The 18,089-nt window shown below is 39.3% G+C and overlaps 2 protein-coding genes across 4 annotated transcripts in view; both read right to left on the bottom strand.

Moving 5' to 3' along the window:
• The window catches only part of CLCN4 (chloride voltage-gated channel 4), a 42,272-nt gene extending 36,779 nt beyond the window's left edge, over positions 1 to 5,493 (bottom strand). The window contains exon 1 of the mRNA XM_009089645.4: positions 5,405 to 5,493. The gene's annotated coding sequence lies outside the window, so the exon portion shown is untranslated. The remainder of the gene's footprint in view (positions 1 to 5,404) is intronic.
• A 3,177-nt stretch (positions 5,494 to 8,670) lies between these two features.
• Positions 8,671 to 18,089, bottom strand: part of WWC3 (WWC family member 3) — a 98,886-nt gene continuing 89,467 nt past the window's right edge. For all 3 annotated transcript variants that reach the window (XM_009089644.4, XM_030234452.2, XM_030234453.2), the window contains exons 17-23: positions 17,446 to 17,597; positions 16,602 to 16,761; positions 15,304 to 15,468; positions 14,102 to 14,194; positions 12,846 to 13,073; positions 11,962 to 12,089; positions 8,671 to 11,159 (exon numbers count right to left, since the gene is read on the bottom strand). In XM_009089644.4, coding sequence (XP_009087892.2) covers positions 11,093 to 11,159; positions 11,962 to 12,089; positions 12,846 to 13,073; positions 14,102 to 14,194; positions 15,304 to 15,468; positions 16,602 to 16,761; positions 17,446 to 17,597 — 993 coding nt within the window. In that variant the 3' untranslated portion in view covers positions 8,671 to 11,092. The remainder of the gene's footprint in view (positions 11,160 to 11,961; positions 12,090 to 12,845; positions 13,074 to 14,101; positions 14,195 to 15,303; positions 15,469 to 16,601; positions 16,762 to 17,445; positions 17,598 to 18,089) is intronic.

Below are 18,089 nucleotides of genomic sequence, written 5' to 3'. Positions count from 1 at the left end.
ATCTGTCAAACAAAGGCACCTCCTCCTGAGAGCTGGGTGCTCTGCCAGCATCCATCCCTCCCCACTCCCAAGGAATCTAGACCCAGTCACAGAGATGAACACAGAGCACTCTCTTCACAGGGCCTGAACCAGGCAAACAGGCCAGTGCTGCCAGCAGAGTGAGCTGAGTCACAGAACCATGGAATGCCCTGGGTTGGAAGGGTCCGTGTTCAGAAAGAGCCCTAAGAGGGTAAGGCTGAGGGACAATGTTCCTAGAGCTGAGCACAGTTACACCACAGGTCTTCAGCACCAGCTGGCCAGAGAAAATGGGCCTGACAGCTGAGGAGGCAGCCAGCAAAAATGATTAACAGGGTCACCATGGAAGACATACATGAAAAGTACAGGGAGATGATTATGTCTTTTGTGGAGGGGTCAGAGACTGATGTCTGCTTAGAAGAGACCAAGGAAGGCCAAGGTGGTGTGGATGTAATTCCCCTTCCACCACCTGCCATGTAGAAGATGATTTAGAAATGGCAATGTGTGATATAGGAGGCAAGTAAACAGTTATCAAACATTCTTCTCAACAAGAAGTAAGATGCTGTGGGGTGGTGATTTTACAAGGAAGAAGTCTTCAGCTAAAGCAAGTAGGCTGAATCCCCAGCAAGTTAAATGGATGATTTTCTATAGGTTGAAAAATATTTACAGGCAATTTCAGATTATTCAATTTAGAGGCTTCAGACTGAACAAGCCAAGCAAGTTATTGACCTTCTGTCTTAATGATGAAGTTTATAAAAAGGTGTTAAAATGGCCTTGAACCAGAGTAATCAAGTTCAGCCTCCTGGAAAAAGCAGAAAATGCTGAACCCACTCACAGCCCTTTTTTTAAAATAAAACATGGGGGAAAAATTCCCTATAAACTGAGAAAATATAGAGGAAAGCCAAGATATTAAAACTGGCAAATGCCTTTCCTACAATTCAAGGAATTGCAGACCCTCCAAATACAAGAAAATAGCTCTGCAACCCCTCAATTTCTCACCACACTAGCACAGGCAGGCTGCAGTATCAGAAACAGTACAGTAAAATCTTGCAGTGTTTTATTGTATGGCCCCACCACCACATATTATGGAGTTTCCAGCTATGATAGTGTGGTCAAGTTAAATACAGTCACATCTTTGATGTGCAGCTTTACCCTGAATAACCTCTATGGAAAAAATTACAAAGCCACAGCAGAGCTCAGAAAACACAGGGCAGCAGATCACAGAGGAGAGGGCCTTGGAGAGAAGGGAAAGGCAGGAGGGAACATTTGGGATAAATGGCAGAAAACTGAAGCACTCCTCTGACCAAACCACAGCCTTCAGCTGCCCCCCCTCAGCCACCACATGTGCTCATGGGGTGAGCCCAGAGAACAGAGCAGGAGCACAGGCAAAAGGAGGCACAGGGTGACATGCACAGGAGCTGATACCCAACCACCAGGGCTTCCCAGCCTTCCATCACAGCCAGGCTCCATCTTCTCCTTTTCTCCTCCATTCTCTGCCTCTGAGGGGTAAACCACGCCCCAAGATCTCACTCCCTGCTCCTTCCCACGATGACTCTTCCTTTAGAAACAATTTCTTTTGGTATGAAATATCATATGCCTGCTCCCTCTTCAAGTTTTCTTGGAAAGACTGAGCAAAATTAGTTCAGCTGCTCAGTTATGTCAGAAAAGGGGGAGAAAAATCCCAGCTCTTTCTCTGCAAGCTCCAAATAAAATTTTTGCCAAAACTGGCTCTACATAAAAAAATGTTTAACTCACATCTCTATCTGCAGTGAGCCTTAATAAATTTACTTGTTAGTGCAGATGTTGAGGCTGTGGAAAAAGCAGGAGGGAAGCATCACTGCCTCTGGAATATTCATCTGCAGTTTTGAAACTGAGCTGAAACATCTCTATTAAAGGATGCTCCTCTGCTAACAGCCCAGAAGTTTGGGCAGATGAGCCTCATGAACTGTATCAACCCCACACCCCCTTACTTCTTGAAGAAAACAAGATTTGATTAGGTAAAACACTGGAAGCCTTCAACTTCTGGGTAAGAAACTATATTTCAGGAGACAGGACACCATGGAAACCAGCCCTAACAGCATAGGAGCATGTATGGCGTCCTTTCTTGGTTTCCCTCAAGTGCTCTTCTTCACAAAAAAGAGGGGGAATTTTCCTTCTGAGTTCATGGTTTTTACTGCCACAGAGCTCTAATCCACATCTGAAGAGTCAGGGGTACTGCTGGGTTTTCCTCCTCATGTCAGACACAGCTGAGCTTTGCAGCACCAGATTTCCAGTGCTGCTCTTTGCCTCTTTGATCAGAAAATTTTAAGATTAAGGGGGAAAACCAGGTTTGGAACTGCAAAAAGAAAAATTGAATGTGTTCAGAGAGAGCAGAGTGGCACTGTCAGAAGGGAGGTGCCCTGGTGCACAGCTACTCCTGAAGAGCAGCTCTTTCCTGAAATGGGATGTTCAATGGCATTCAATGCATCTCTCACTGAAAACATTTTTGAGCCTTCAGCTTGAAATAAAACTGATAAACCCACATTGGAAAAGCCATTAATCTGTTCTAGCATGTCACTTCTCGTGATTTGAGCAGAGGCTGAGTCATTTTCACACAGGAGGGTGATGTTTTCCTGCTCCCAGGGCACTGCCTTTCACTGCTGCCTTTGATGCTGACAGGCTGCACAGCTCCAGACAAGGTATTTCCTCTCCTAAGAGGAAACTTCTGCAAGATGGGGAGACCCTTTCCTTGGGGTGATGCTTAAGAGCAAAATGTTAAAAGTGCTTTAGGAACAGCAGCCTCATGTAACCCTGCCAGAGTCTCTCTTTTGACAGTAATAATCATGTGTGAATTTTTAGCTCTGCCAGGCTAGAGATGAAGAAAGCTGAAAAAAAACCCAACACAAATGCACACACAAAAAATGAATTCAGACACGTTCTCTACAACCTCTCACTAAGAGGAAAAATTAACACCCACACCCCTGTTGGGTACCCTGAAAGCTGCAGCGTGGTGGCAAACCAGGAAAAGGACTGGTACCTCTGGGCACCACACCCTTTTTGAGGCTTGAGCACCATGCTGAGCTAGGAGCTGTTCAGGCCTGAGAGAGGCTGAACATGACAAAACACCAACCTCCAACACAAGCAAGATGCCTCTGGACAGTGGAGGAGCCTGGGGGTTGGGAACATTTCCTTTTCCCCTGCTATAGCACATGGCTACAGTCACAATCCTGCTCACTTTGCCCTCCAGGTCAGCAAACAACAGCTTCAGGATGAAGCAGTTCCCAGCCCCAGGAGGTTGCAGTGCTCCAGAGGAGCCTGTTCTGTTCAGGCAGATAGGAAGTTCTCTAACCCAGGGTCAGCACTCCCCATCCCCTTCTCCTCTGGTCCCTGTTTAAAAGCTACCAACCACAACCTTTGAAAAGCCACAACATGTGTGAGAGGCCCTGTGGGCATAGGGGCTGAGCACTCTTGCAGCTGTGTGCTGGAGCCCTGGCATGGCATCCCAGTGCTGCCAGGGAGAGCCCCTTCCAGCTGGGGATGACCCTGGGATCCCCCTGTTATACCAAGTAACTCTTTGGGCACATAAATCCCTAATTTCCAAGGGCCTGCAGCAACATATCAGGCTGGTGCCCTGTGTTCCTGCACAGATGTCTGACTCAAACTGAGAGACCAGGAGAACCCCTGCCTGGCACACATTTCCACAAGGCACTTCCATAGGAACCACAGGAGGGGGGGAACCCCTCACACCTGTGGAACCCAAGCATGGCAGCCCTGCTGTGCTCCTTGCACGGGCAAAGAGCCAAGTCCCAGTGATCCGGGTGGGCAAGGGCACAGCTCGGCTCACAGCCAGTGCTGGAGAGAACTGAGCCAGCCTTGGCTCCAGAGGGAACCAAGGAGAGGAAACCCAGCATTGGCACTGACAGGATGCAATTTCCCCCCCACCCCCATCACCTCATGCAGAAACAGGTTTGTATTTCTATTTAGAGGCTCAGTCTTGAAAAAAAAGGAGAGGTTCTGTTGGAGAAAAATAAAATGGAAATTTATTTTTCTTCTCAGTTTGGAACAATCATTTTATTTTTATATTTCAATAACTCATTATCTACTTTTCCCCCCCTCCACACCTTATTTTCTGATCCTGACACAACTGCATACCTGATCCCTGGAAACCAGAATTCAGCCCTCCCTAGGACATCCAATCTACTTCAGCACAGGCCATCCAAAATATCCCCCCTTAATGTATGGGTGAGCACACAGAGATTCTAGGCGTGCCAAATTTTCACATTTTTCCAATAGTGCAAACAAATTATTTGAACAAAGAACAGGATTTGGAAGAAAAAAAAACTTCCTGTAGACCAGGAGTAAAAAGTCACCTGACTCTCTGCCTGATGAAGCTGCAGCTTAGTCATCCTGTGTTCTCTGGTAAAGGCACAGAATTATTTATCACAATTGTTTAAAAATATATAATTTTCTTTTCTGACCAGTATTAGCTCAAAATTAATTTCGTTTCTCACACTGTAATATTTGCATTAGAATAAAGCTTTTAAAAAATTAAAAATTTTAAACCACTAAAATATATTTTTAAAAGCTATCCAGAAAAAAGCCCCCCAGGAGAGTCACCATTTTTTTCCTTTACAGATATATATTCATGTATTTGTACAGAGCACATAATTAAACATCCACACCAGGAAAACAGACTCTGGACTTTGCTTCCACAAATATTAAGTCCAAAAGCACAATTTGCCTGGGATTTTTCAGCCTTTTGGTGATCGACATTTTGCAAGGGAGCAAAAAATCCGTTTGTCATCTCCTACGTTCTTTTTGGAAAAGGATTTTTCACGTTTATATAGGACAAGGAAAACCTGACCTTTTACTACAGCAAATTATGCAGGAAACCTGTCAGACTAGGTGCTTTCAAACCACATCAGCAAAAATTAACAATAAAGGAAAAGCCTCTTTCCCCAAATACACCTCTTAACCCCTCAAACAAGTTAATCCTCATTCCTTTATAAGCTTAGACACAACAGCAACTTCCTTTGAGCATCCAGGGGGAAAAAAGGCAGGGGATGCAAGCAAAACACTATTGCTGCTCTCTTTGCACGACTGAATGATGATGGCTGCTCACGTAAATGCAGAATTCCGCAGACACCCGCAGGAGCCATTGGAAAGTACAGGGAACAAAGGGCCTTCTTTAGCTATAAAGCTCCATCTGGCAGCATTTCTACGGGAGATGCCAGCCGGGAGATCAGCACAGAGCCAGCAGGCAGCCTCTGCACCTGCAAACCCTCTGCTTGCAGAGGAAATGTGCCGCTTTATTTTCCAGCAGAAGCTCTGCCCGGCGGAGCTGGGGCTCTACGACTGCAGCACAAGAGCAACTGGCAAATTATTTTTGTCGAAGAATTATGTTGCTTACCTGCAATGCAACATCATTTAGCCCAATCGCAATGATTTTAATAGCATCCTTCCTTGGGCGGTATGGCTGCACCAGCAGTGATGTCATGGGGAGGAAGCAGTAACAATCATGTGACTGCATCCTCCGTCTATAGGATATCTGATTGCAGCCTGCAATCCTGCGGGATTAAACCGCAAGCCTCTTGACCCTGCCCTGCCTGCTCCGCCACCATCGGAACACTCCCTATCCTCAGCTAATCAGTCGTTCTCTGCATCTTTTATGCAACAGCACAACATTCATGTTTTTCACGAGGTAAAAGCATAGGAAGTATGCTGTGTGCATGCCAGCAAGTGTTCCTGGTGACTCGGCAGGCCAGACTGCTGCTCTGTGACATATGAACTCACAGCAGCTTGGAAATGGGACAAACTGCAACTTCACCATCCCTTGTGTTTTTCTGGCACTGAATTTCAAGCTTATCCAAACTGACTTCCCTTCTGTGTCATATTCATGCTTTGCAAGCCTCCCTCAAAGGTTTCATCCCTGTTACCTTCTCTTCTTAATTCTTCCCTCCCTCCCTCCCTCCCTCCACTTCTGTCTTTTCTTCAATGCAACTGTCACTGCTTGAAAGATCCTCTCCTGCCAGGCTACTTTTCCTTTCCAAAGCATCTGCTTAAGCTTTCCCAAATATTGAAAACGTAGAACTTCCTAAAATACTTTTTTGAAAAGGCAATTAGCCTTTCACATTTTGGTTAACTGTGTATAGCATTTCAACTGTAATCTTGGGGTTTTTGCTTTGGGGTTTTTTGTTGTTGCTGTTTTTGTTTTTGGGGTGTTTTGTATTTTTTGAGGGGCAAGGGGAGTGTTTAAGAATTTTATCATATGCAGCAATTTATTTGATTTCTACAAGAAGGTAAGAATTGCCAAAGTTCTGACTGCACAGATTTTGTACAAGCCACTAGGGCTGTATTCTGCAAGGCAGAGGTTGTAACTGTTCTTTCTGAAGACCCTGTACATGTTTGTACATGTGCAGAGTGTTGAATTTCAGGATATTCCCCTTACTGCTCAACTTTCAGTATTTGAATATTGTGCAGGCTGGTTTTACCCCTACAGGTAACCAGACAGGGGCTTTGTATTTCCAAGCAGATGCAACAGCTGAGTGGAAGGAGGTCTTGCACAAGCACCCATGAAAATACCCAGAGGTGACTGAAGGCACATAAGTGACTTGCACTCACATCAAAGTCAAAAGAATTCAGTTCTGGACGACCTTTTTTTCCCAGTGTGCTTGAGCAGTAACTTATGGATGTGCCAGGTATTTCTGATAGGGACTCCCCATGCAAAGCCACACACTGGATTTTATTGAGAAATTTCAACACAGCTTGCTTCACCTGAAGTTCCCACACCTTTCTGGAGCAAGAATCATGCCTTTAGAGAAGAGGTTTGATTATGCCCTTCACACACAGCACTGCAGATCATAATTCTCTACCACTCATAGATCAGTAACAGTCCCAGGCCTTCATAACTATGCCAGTGAAATGTGGAAAAGTGATACAAGTGCCAGCTTCCTGCCAGCATCTATTCTTTGTGTCCATTAAAATCAGTATTAATAGGTCAATTGAATTTGTGAAGGAAGCTAAACACTGAGCACTTGATTTATTTTCTTGATAATACAACTGTAATTTCCTTCAATCAGTTTATGAGAGGAAAATATGGAAAACAGGAAATAGCATTTACTTGGTGAAATATCTACACCTGGGAACTTCCATGCCAAAGACACACACTTGAACACAAATACTTTGCTCTAGACAAAGAACAGTAATTTTGTGTGCTTAAAAAGTGAGTGTTAGGGTCTCAATGCTATTTTTTTTTTTTTGGACAGACACTTCAAAATTAATTTCCTGGTTTTATCTTGTCTATTACCAGCTGATCTCATTAAATCTCCTACTGCAAGGACATTTTTAGTTGGATGGTCAAACTGCAGACAAACTAAAGGGACAGAATACCTGATTCTCTATTGAAAATACAATAGATATCTTTGCTCAAATGTTAGATTTTCAGAAATAGTAAGGAACCAGAACCAGCTCCTAAGAAGCTCTGAAATCCAAGAATATGTAAATTTTCCAAGTGCAAACAAATGATTTAACTGACATTTACAGATTCCAAAACCAAATCAACTTTACTCCTTGGTATTTTCTTCCAATGCTACTCAATCAAGTGATCTCAAAGAAAAAAATATATTCTTTACATGATGTTTTAGACAAGGCTGTTCTTGCTTTCGTTAGCCTGCAGTTTCTCAAGTCTCTCTCAAATGATTGTTCCTCTCAAAGATGTACAACACTGTAAGTCACAAAGGAGTTTGGGGTCAAAACAAGCTGTGATGGGCCCTCTTCTCAAAAAACCAAAAGACAGAGTTCATCTAACTCATTAAAAATTATTCTTTTTTATATTGCACTTACCTTTAAGTCCTGCAAAGGGCTTAAAAGAACTGCAGCAAGAAACACAAACAAGACTTCATGCTTACAAGAGAGAACCCAACCCAACGTACCCATTACAGCTTCTGCTGCTGCTCCTGGCGGCAGCGAGACAGGGACGGCTGCCGTTCCAAATGCCTATTTCTAGCAGACTGTTAAAAATAACCTCAACTCTGTCATACCCTTGATGCCTTGGAAATACTGGAGAGACAGGACTCACATGTCCTTGCTATGATTTTGCCTGTGCTCCTGCAGCTTAAGGTTGCAGAGGGAAAATGAGAAATGGCTGTTCTGTAATGATGCAGATTTGATGTTTCCTTTGTGAAAGCAGCAGTTAGCGCCAGCCTTAAAAAAAAAGAAGTCAACCAGTATTCTTTTGAGAGGTTTCCACCTTGGAATTAGTCATAAGCAAGATATTATTTAAGAACTAATAATGTCAAGTTGCTTTCCATACTTATTTAGAAAGTGCAAATGTTTGTTATGAAAAAAGGCATTTCAATGTGTTTTAAGTGAAACTACTCAAGAATTCTGGGAATATTCAACTATGAACTTCTGATACAGCTGTCAACTTATCATGAGTAACCAGCACATGGAAGAACATATCTGCCTTTCCTTACACTCTGTGTCTCTTTCAGGTCTTAAGTATAAACCCTCGAGATCTTCAGTATCCCAGATTTTCTCTCATACCTTTATTTGAAAACTCATTACATTAACCTAAATTATAGTGTTATTCAAAATACTATTTTTTTTTCATTAAATCATCAGGAATGTGGCAAATATAAAAGATTCAAGAAATATCTTTGACATACAAGAAAACCCTTTTTCTGTTTATGGCAAATTATTTTATTTTATAGAAGAAATACTTTCAAATAATACAAAAATGACACAATCATACAGAACTGTGACAAAAACAAGAGAGATGAATACTGAATATGATAACTCATTACCACATCAAGACAGAACTCATTTTGGCAGTCAGAATCACAGACCCACAAGATACACCAACGACATCTCACAGCAGTCACAATTTAAAAACCCCCTGACAGAGAGACCACTGGACACTGCCCCTTGGTTGTAGTCACAGAACAATTTAGGGTGGAAACAAGGTCCCATCCCCAATCCCTGCTCAAAGCAGGCCTAATGTGATCAGGATGCTCTGGGCTATATCCAGTTAAGTCCTCATCCACACTATGGACAGAATGCTCCACCTCTCTGCACAACCCCTTCCAGTACCTGACCAGCCTCACAGGAACATGGTGTTGTCTGTTCTTAATACACAGCAAGCACTTGTAGTGTCACTGCATGGTAACTTTGGATAAACACTACTGTGTGACAGCCTCCCCTGGAAATGAGAAAAAAAAATTCTGACTAACTGGTCTTTTAAAGTAATGAGCACTGAAAAGCTTGCTGGCCCTAGACTTTTACCCAAACACTACAAATTTCTCACATTATTTGGTTTTTATCTGCATAGCTTCTGAATAAGTCTAGTTGTGCCCAAGAAACCCAATATACACCCACCAAAACTTACAGGCAAAACAGGATGAATAGCACAATAAATGCTAAATATACTTCAATTTCATATAAATTGCTGTATGATTGTAACACTTGATGCCTGTAATGACTATGGGCCATATTAGGAAACAGGAAATACTACCTTAAATGTTTGTGTTTATTAACATTTATGCTTACATTCTTTTTTCCCCATTACTTTTTGCCTCAGTGTGGATAAGTAAAAGTAATTCAATTCCTCTTCCAGGTTTTCCTGACCTCTGACAAGGTAACAGAGTCTAAGTTCTTGAAACTCACAAAGAAAACTTACTTACAGAATATTTGAAAATATTCAAATTTTCTGCCCCTTGTTCTGATTTCCTGACATAGAAAACTCTGGAACCAATTTGAACTTTAATTAAGAGACAACATTATCTTCCTTCAGGGATATTCCAGTAATTTGCAAAGTCAGTCTTGTGTTGGGCACCTCTCTTTGCAGGTAATGTATAATTAGGAAAATATGAGAAACTCTATTATAGTAGCTTAGTAAAGAAGTATTTTTACATACTTGCAGGATGCAAGGACACAAAACTGGCATTCTCGGGAATTTAGGGTGACAGTCTTTCATTAAAATGGATGGTTGCAAATAAAACTATTTCTTACCAGATTTTAGCTGGTCCAACTAGCAATCAAGTGAGCTGTACCTTCCAGAATAATACACCTTCCTACTGGAAAGTACCACTGTTCAACAGAACTTGCTTGCAGTAACCACAAAGCACATCCTTTAGTATGAACATGTGTTTAAACACCCTTACTTAAAGCAGCTGCTTTCTGAAATCAGAACATATGTGCTTTCCTGAATCAGATGAGAATCTGTGGAACTGCAGAAATTACTGTAACAGTCCATTAGCAGGCTTTCCACACAGCTAGCTCAAACTGCTCCTTAAATTCCCTTTTCATTAAACAGCAAAACAAAGATCTGTCACCCTTTTCCTTCCCCCGTTTAAACTGAGGATCTAGTTAAGAATATAAGATACTTTAGACACAACAGAAATGAAAACAATCTATTAGTGCACAGTAAGAACATGCAAATGAATTCTGCAACGTTTAGCATCTCTCCTAATTAGTGTTAAACACATTGCAGGTGATAATATTTTGCTATAACACAGACAGTGCTAAAGAATACAATGTACATAATAAGCTACAGATAATAAAGCTGAAAAAGTAACAATTTTAGAACATAGTATTTTCATTTCAGGTATCAGAAACAAAACCAGCTCAATGGTTCCATTCTACTGTATGACAAATACTGAGGAACAAAATTTCAGTCTTAAAATACATCTTAAAGTAGGTATTTTCCTTCAAGGAAAAAAGGCACTATAAATAAATTACACTACAGTGAATTTGCCTGAACTCACTTTGTTTCTGTCTTCCAGCCTTTAAGTCAAATAAAACAGCATAAAAACTGTACACGCTCTTAACAGGATAGTCGATCTTTTATAAAATAAGTTGTCTTCAGAGATGTCAGTTTCACAACAAGGAAAAACCAAGCCTTGTTGCAGTCACTATTATAAAATATATATGTATATATATTTATATATATGTTTTGTTTATGTTTACTTTTTTTAACATTTTTTATTTTTTACAAAACGTGTATATTAGCTTTTGCACATTTTTTTTAAAGAAACTTGTCTAATCTAAGAACTTCATTAAAATAAAAGCGATAAATACTTCATGTTTACAATGCAACATGTCATACATCATCAGCTGGCAGAGGAGGTATGTTAATCCTTGGTCTTGTAAAAAAAGCTATCTTCTCTCTATGACCAAAACAAGAGAAAAAAAAGAAGTAAATAAAATTATGCCTAGGTTCCCCCTTCCCCCCACAAGAACATGGTTTCTTTACTCTGGTTAATGGTTAGTATTTGCTATTTATGAACTGGCTTTTTATTTGAGTACAACAATCTTACAAAAACTACTGAACCTCACTATATACTTCTGGCAACATTCCACTGAAGACAATTACTATTTTTAAAAACCTGGGTGGAAGCTTTATACACTGAACTTCAGTCATAGTTAATTGTAGAAAGGTTTCACGGGACAAGTTCTGCAATGCAAAGTTCACCCTTTTATTTTTTGCAAATAATGTCTACAAAAAAGAAGGGGAAAGAAAGATGGCAATTCTGGAAACAGAGTCCAAAGAAAAGACTTATTGAAAGAAAATTCCAGTATTACTGAGTAATTTTTAGGGAGAGTGTGTTACTAGCAATTTATATGTATTGCATTAAACAGATTATTTATGTCCACAGGCTTGTATTGAAGAACTGGACTTCACAGCAAATAGGCTAAGTTGGAAGAATTACCTAAGCTATGTTTATGTTTGAAACTTTTTTTTTTTTAATATAATGTATACTAAAATTGTAACACTGCAATTTTACCTTAGCTTTGGCTCTTTGCAGAACAAAGCATTCAGATAGAACCTATGTCCAAATCCAGATAACAGTTTAAAATTACTTCTGATTAAAATCAAAAGAGACACAAAATTTAAGCTAAGTATTTCAGAAAGCTTTAACCAGACTAATGAACTGTTGCCATGCTATTTCAGTATGCATTACCACTTACCTAAAAGTCTGCACCTGAATAGGTTCTTTCTGATTTTGCCCACGCAACTGGTATATTTCTTTTGATGCTTTCTTTAGCATCTTTTCAGCTGCTTGCTCTTGGTGATGTTCAAATTTGGTCTGTCTGGTCTGAAAACAACAACATTTTAATGCTTAAAATGGGCATGTGAATAAATAAAACACAAGAATATTCACAGTAAAAGAATGGTTTTTTCCCCACCCACCACAGTGAAACCACACTAGTACACTGTCTGAAATAGCTGATCATCTAAGAACTATAAATGCAAAAGACTGAATTGTTGCATTTATTAATGCTCTTCAGAAAGACATGTAGACAATAAACTAACAAAATTTACTGCACATAGATCTGTCAAACAAGATCGTACTATAAATTTGGGCTCAGATTTTATCTCTGATAATCCAATGTCAATTTTGTCTGTTAAGCAGTTTTTCTATCTTTTTCTACAACTTCTTTCTCCAAGAACAGGAAAAAAAATTATATACTTAGGGAACATTCCAAATACTTGTAAAGAATTAATATCACATTGACAAAATTTCTTTTAAATACCAGAAGAAAGAAAACTATTAACATTCCAAAAGCAAATACCTAAACAAAACAAATTAACAACAAATAAACAAAAATCCAAAACAAAACATGCCATTGGCAAACAATGCCATTCTCCAAAAACTGTCCTCAAATAAATACACAGTTTGATTATTAAATCAATGTAATAATTTTTATTGTGCTAACTTCCAGACTATAAAAGAAACATTCACTGTTTGAGATTCTGTACAAACAGCTCTTTAGACATCTTCATCAAAATGAAGACATTTTGAAACACGAAGTGTCTGAGCAAACTGAGTGCTTGTGTCATATTACCATACCTGCCTTTCTGCTTCCTTCAACAAGTTTCGGAATCTCTCATCCCGAAGGACCCAGTGGGGTAAATCTGTCTGCCCTCGGAGCTGGGCATCTTCCAGGCGCTGTCTCAACTCTCTTAGAACACATATCTCCTCATTCAGCTGCCTCTGTCGAGTTCTGGATGCCTGGAGATCCAGCTCCAGGTCTAAGGATGTCCTTGCCATAAGTTCAGCCAAAGATGATCTGCAGGACTGTTGAGTTATTAGGATTCAAATAAAATGCACAATATATTACTCTCAACATAGTTTACTGGTCTGTCTTTAGCTCTATAGACCATACATTTGCTGTACTTACTCCACAAACTAAATCTTTTCCAAAGGAAGTTTTGGAGATTATTTACATACCCCAGAAAAGGCTAGATAATGTAGCACAGAACACCCCTACAGCTAAATTTTTTAATTAATAATTTCTATTACTTCCTTTTACAATTTCCTTTCGACTTGCAAATATTTACCTAATGAAGTTTATGGCCTAAAATTCCATGTTATGATGATAATAAAAAAGATGCAATAGGAAAAAATGAATGACATCAGAGAAATACTGTTCTGAGCAAGACTTCTCTTAAAGAGCTTCATTCAATATCGGTTTTAAGATACATTCTGAATCAAAATGGGAGGCATGGCTGTCTACCTGCCTACACCAGCAAGGCGTTAACTTCTGCTGACCAGACAATTTTATTAATGCCCCATTAAAACATTAATGCCTCATCTCCCCTTCTCTGCCTACTTGTTTGACAGCAGGAGGGGTGGCACAGGGGCAAAAGGAGAGCTTAATCTATTCATTCCTGAATACTTGGGTCTCAAATACTATTATTTGTTAGGCTGTATGGGAGGGGAGATCCATGTCTTAATGTCACATTCACATGCACATCTCTGAACTTGCACCCTGCATCATAAACTAGATTTGAAAGATTTTGAAAGAAACTTTACATCTAAATCAATACAAATTCAGTCCCCATTAAACTAATTTTCATCTGCCATGCTTTTTTCCCTTCTTCAAAACTGATCACAACTTCATTTAACTTTTTTACGTCTATCTTTTAGCTTAGAAAGTCCAAAACAAACCCAAAACATGCACCTTGCCCCAATTACATGGCAGAAGTTTTGCACATTTCCTAAAAGGACAGGAATGTACCTGTAGACATCTAAATCTCTCAAGTACAGAAGTACCATTGTTGTAGCAACTCCATGAAAGTTAAAGGTCGTTTTCCTGGGCATACCTGCTTATAGCGCAGAGTGCGCCTCTCCAAGGTGTTCCGGACAAAAGGGGACTTCCTTGGCAGGGTTGAACTGTCGCTGTCACTGCGATACAGCTGATTAGAAAAGACATTGAAAATAAAGGTTGCTTGCAAGATCATCTTCATTAGGAAATTTAGGTTGTTTTTTGGGGGTTTTTTTGCCTTTGAGATTTCTTTTTTAAAATATATTGAAACTATCTTGTTTTAAGCAACTGATTGTTTACAGTTATTTATAAACATTTATATGTAATAATGCTCATAGGGTAGTTACAATAATTTAAGAAAACTTACAAACCATCAATGTTTTACAGGTAAGTTTCTATTCTACTAAATATCCAAGACAATCTAACCTAAAAAAAGGAGTGAGGGAGGACTCAAAAGCAATAATATTTCATTCTAAAACATGTATTGTCATGGGTACAAACAATACAGTTTCCCACTTTCTCCCTGCATCGGATTTTAAGTAAGTGCAGGTTAAGTGAGCACAGAATTTAAAAATCACTTCCTGAATTTTCAAACTCAAGCTCTCAGAAGCTTATGAAAGACTACAATCAAAGCTATGATGATATTGCAAAGCCAATACCCATATATTGATGTGCAATACCATGAGCCAATTGCTTATGTCTTCTGCCACTGAATGCAGCAAACAATAAATGTGACCTTGAAAACTGCTGTGCAGGTCCTCAATTACTTGCACCAGTGCACCCAGAAATCCTATGTCCCACAGTAGCAGGCACCTTATGACTGATATTCATGACAGCAATCAGAGTCATGAATATTTATGCAATGACCCTAAGATTAAGCATTCAGTGCCCTTTTTCAAGTATGTGAAAATTAAACATGGCTTCTAAACTAACTGCCTATACACCTCATTAGATAGCATTGTAAAATCAACCACCCACACCTAACATCTAAGGTTGCCAGGGAAAAGAGCTTAATACCTAATTTATCATATATTCTTAAATTTCAAATTAAATCCATGCAGCTAAAAACTCTTTTTAAGAGTCAGGGAAGCTCTTCCCCACTGCATTGTTAAAGTTCAATTAAAGATTATTCATTAGTATTAAAAAGTAATATATGTCTCTTATAAATGCAATGAAATCTTATAGTGAAATTATCAAAAACGTACAATATACTTGTGTGTGGAGACCCCTTCCCCCTCCTCCTTCTCAAGCTTTACTCACTCTGCAAACATATTGACTTCGTGCTCCAGGTGAAAAGGTCTGGGAACGAACAATTGTGCTACTGCGAACAAAAGCAGAACCCCGTGGCCTGCGGCTGGTTCTCTCTTTTGGAAGAATAGCAACTTCTTCAGGAAACAGATCCTCAGTGTTAGTTTCCTTATCCACCTAAAATTTCAATAAAGGGCATTTTTTTATTTCCTCCTTATTTTCTCTCTCCTAGCAAAGACAATCAGACATTTCAACAATATCAAAAGCAATCACCTTTCCCTGCTAGCTAGATTCAAATTTTAATGAGCACTTAAAGGATGTATCACCTCACTTTTCTAAAAGTTTTAAAACTGGGTCATTGAAATTGTGAGATTACCTTTCAGAAGCTGGAGCAGTAACAATTAAGAGATGCAGTTATATCACAGCGGCAGAGCACAAGGACTGCATTCAGGATTGGCAATTGGGCATTACCCAAACTACCACCTGATCTCCAGCCTCAACAGAAGAAAATTGAGTCACCTTTCAGTAAGCACAGTGACTCTGAAGCAACCACCTTAAAACTAGAGGAACTTAAATGAAGACAAGGAAGAAAAAGGAACTGAAAGACTTACACAGAATTATACAAGAACACTAAAATATTCAGAAAGACAGAAAACATGTGCTACTCTAGCAAAGCTTTCAAACTTTCAGAAAACTCACTCCTCCGTAAGAGGTGTGATCTTCCCTAAAGGCAACACAAACAGCTTATGTTCCTCTACTTCAATGGAAGCCTGCTGATTTTAGCTTGTGAAGGATTATTTCCAGTGTCTCATATCTTGACTAGAAAAGATTTTAAATACATCAGTTTCAGCACAATTATTCCATGTTATTGTAAAAATTAAATAATAATGCAAGTCCTAAAATTTCTTTCTTTACAATTCCTTTAAAAATTCTTACAGAAATAAGAGCACTGGAATTTGATCATCATCTTTTCTGTTAAAATTTCAGGTAAATGCAGAAATTGATACAAGTGCCTATTTATAGATTACATAAAGACCACAGTAAAAATAGTTTGCCTTTTGATATAAAAACCAAATTCTGTTGAGAAGTAATCAGAAAAAAAAAAAAAATACAAACCCAGCACTAAAGACTGAACTTCTACCAATTCAATAGCCATACAGCTGTCACAAAGTCACCACTCATAAGGGGCTGCCAATGTCATTGCTGACTTTTTTCTTCTGCCCAACTCACACTCCAACTCCAGGCACAGCAGTAGCTCACTGTGCCAGGCAGAGTGGCAGTTTTTTTGCTGCAGTGTCTTCCCTCATTACCTTCAGTGGTGGAGGCTGCATTTTTCCAGAACTGTACTGGCCTGCTGGAGCTGCAAACATGTGTCCAGCTAATGGATCCCCACAGAATGGCTCTGGATAAGGAGGACTAGTCTGGGTACAATTACTGCATCCACTGTCAACAGATTCTGCTTGCCAGCTCCTAAAGTCAGAACATCACAATAATTTTGCAGGTGTTTAAAAATATCATGCAATTATGCATTACATTTATGTATCACATTATCTAAGCTAGTTTATAATTTTAGAGTATTATTTCTCTAATAAAAATACAGTATTTTCAACAGGAACATAGCACACTTGCATTTCTGCAAATTCAAATAAGCAAATATATTTCACGGAAAAAAATTCACCTTCCCTAACTTTCTTAAGGCATGTGTTCTGTTATATTTATAACAATACTAAGAAAGCAATAAAAAAAAAAAAAGAACAAGAAAAGTCATGTAACAAACCAGGAGTATCACTAGGAATGAAACTGCAACCTTAACTCTAACAATGTCGTGTGTCAACACTAAATTTTATTTATTTTTCTTAATACAGGGCTCTTACAAACTCATTACAGTTGCCTCCCTAGCAAAGTTTATGTTTGATATAATGTTTTCCCACTCCCCAAATTCCCTAAATTCAACCAGCTATTTAAATAAGGTTTCCTCCTGTTTGCAGATCATGACATAACAGAATTTTATACTTGTAGCACTAAGAGGAAGCAAATCTCAGAGTAAAAGCCTACTGTTTTTCCTGCTTTATTTCAGATTATACCCATAGTGTAAATATCTTTGTGGAAGTATTAGTAATTATCTGTTTGATGAGGTATTTAAACCATTTTTACCTTTCTGATATGGCTTCTGCCTGATCTTCTTTTCTTTCCATCTCCAAGATTTCCTCCTCTGTGTACTCCAATTTCACTCTCTCTTCTGCCAGCTCTCTCTCAACTGCTTCCAGCTGGGCAGTGGTCCTAGCTAACAGGGCTGTCACTGCATCCTGAAACATAAATTAGACTTTAACTAAATCTGTTTGAACAAACCAATGTATTTAATGTGTATTATTCAAAGAAAAAATAAAAACAAAGCCATCATACGTTCCTTAAAAAAAACAAAACAAAAACAAAAACCACAACAAAAAAAATCTGTCTTGAATCTTAACGATCAAAAGTATGTGGTGTTCAACTTGTCACAGAGACTGGGCAGACTTTACTTGACTGTGGAGCATCATCCACAAGTTAGGTCAAAAGAGACCTCTGGACGTCACCTAGTCTGATGTGCTGCCCCAAGCAAGCAAGGCATCATAGTCAGGCTGTCCAGAGCCCAGTCAAGGGCTGAAAACATCTTCAAGGGTGAAAATTGCACAACCTTTCTTGAAAACCTCTTCCAGTGCAGTAGCAGAAATTTTTAATGTGTTTTAGCTGGACTGGAAACACGCATACAGGGTACTATTTCAAGCACCTGTCCAGACATGATCTGGCTCTCTCAATTA

Source organism: Serinus canaria, chromosome 1, assembly GCF_022539315.1.
Source record: "Serinus canaria isolate serCan28SL12 chromosome 1, serCan2020, whole genome shotgun sequence".
Lineage (NCBI taxonomy): Eukaryota > Metazoa > Chordata > Aves > Passeriformes > Fringillidae > Serinus > Serinus canaria.
Note: the sequence above shows the minus strand (reverse complement) of the source record. Positions and strands in the feature narration are given on the sequence as shown.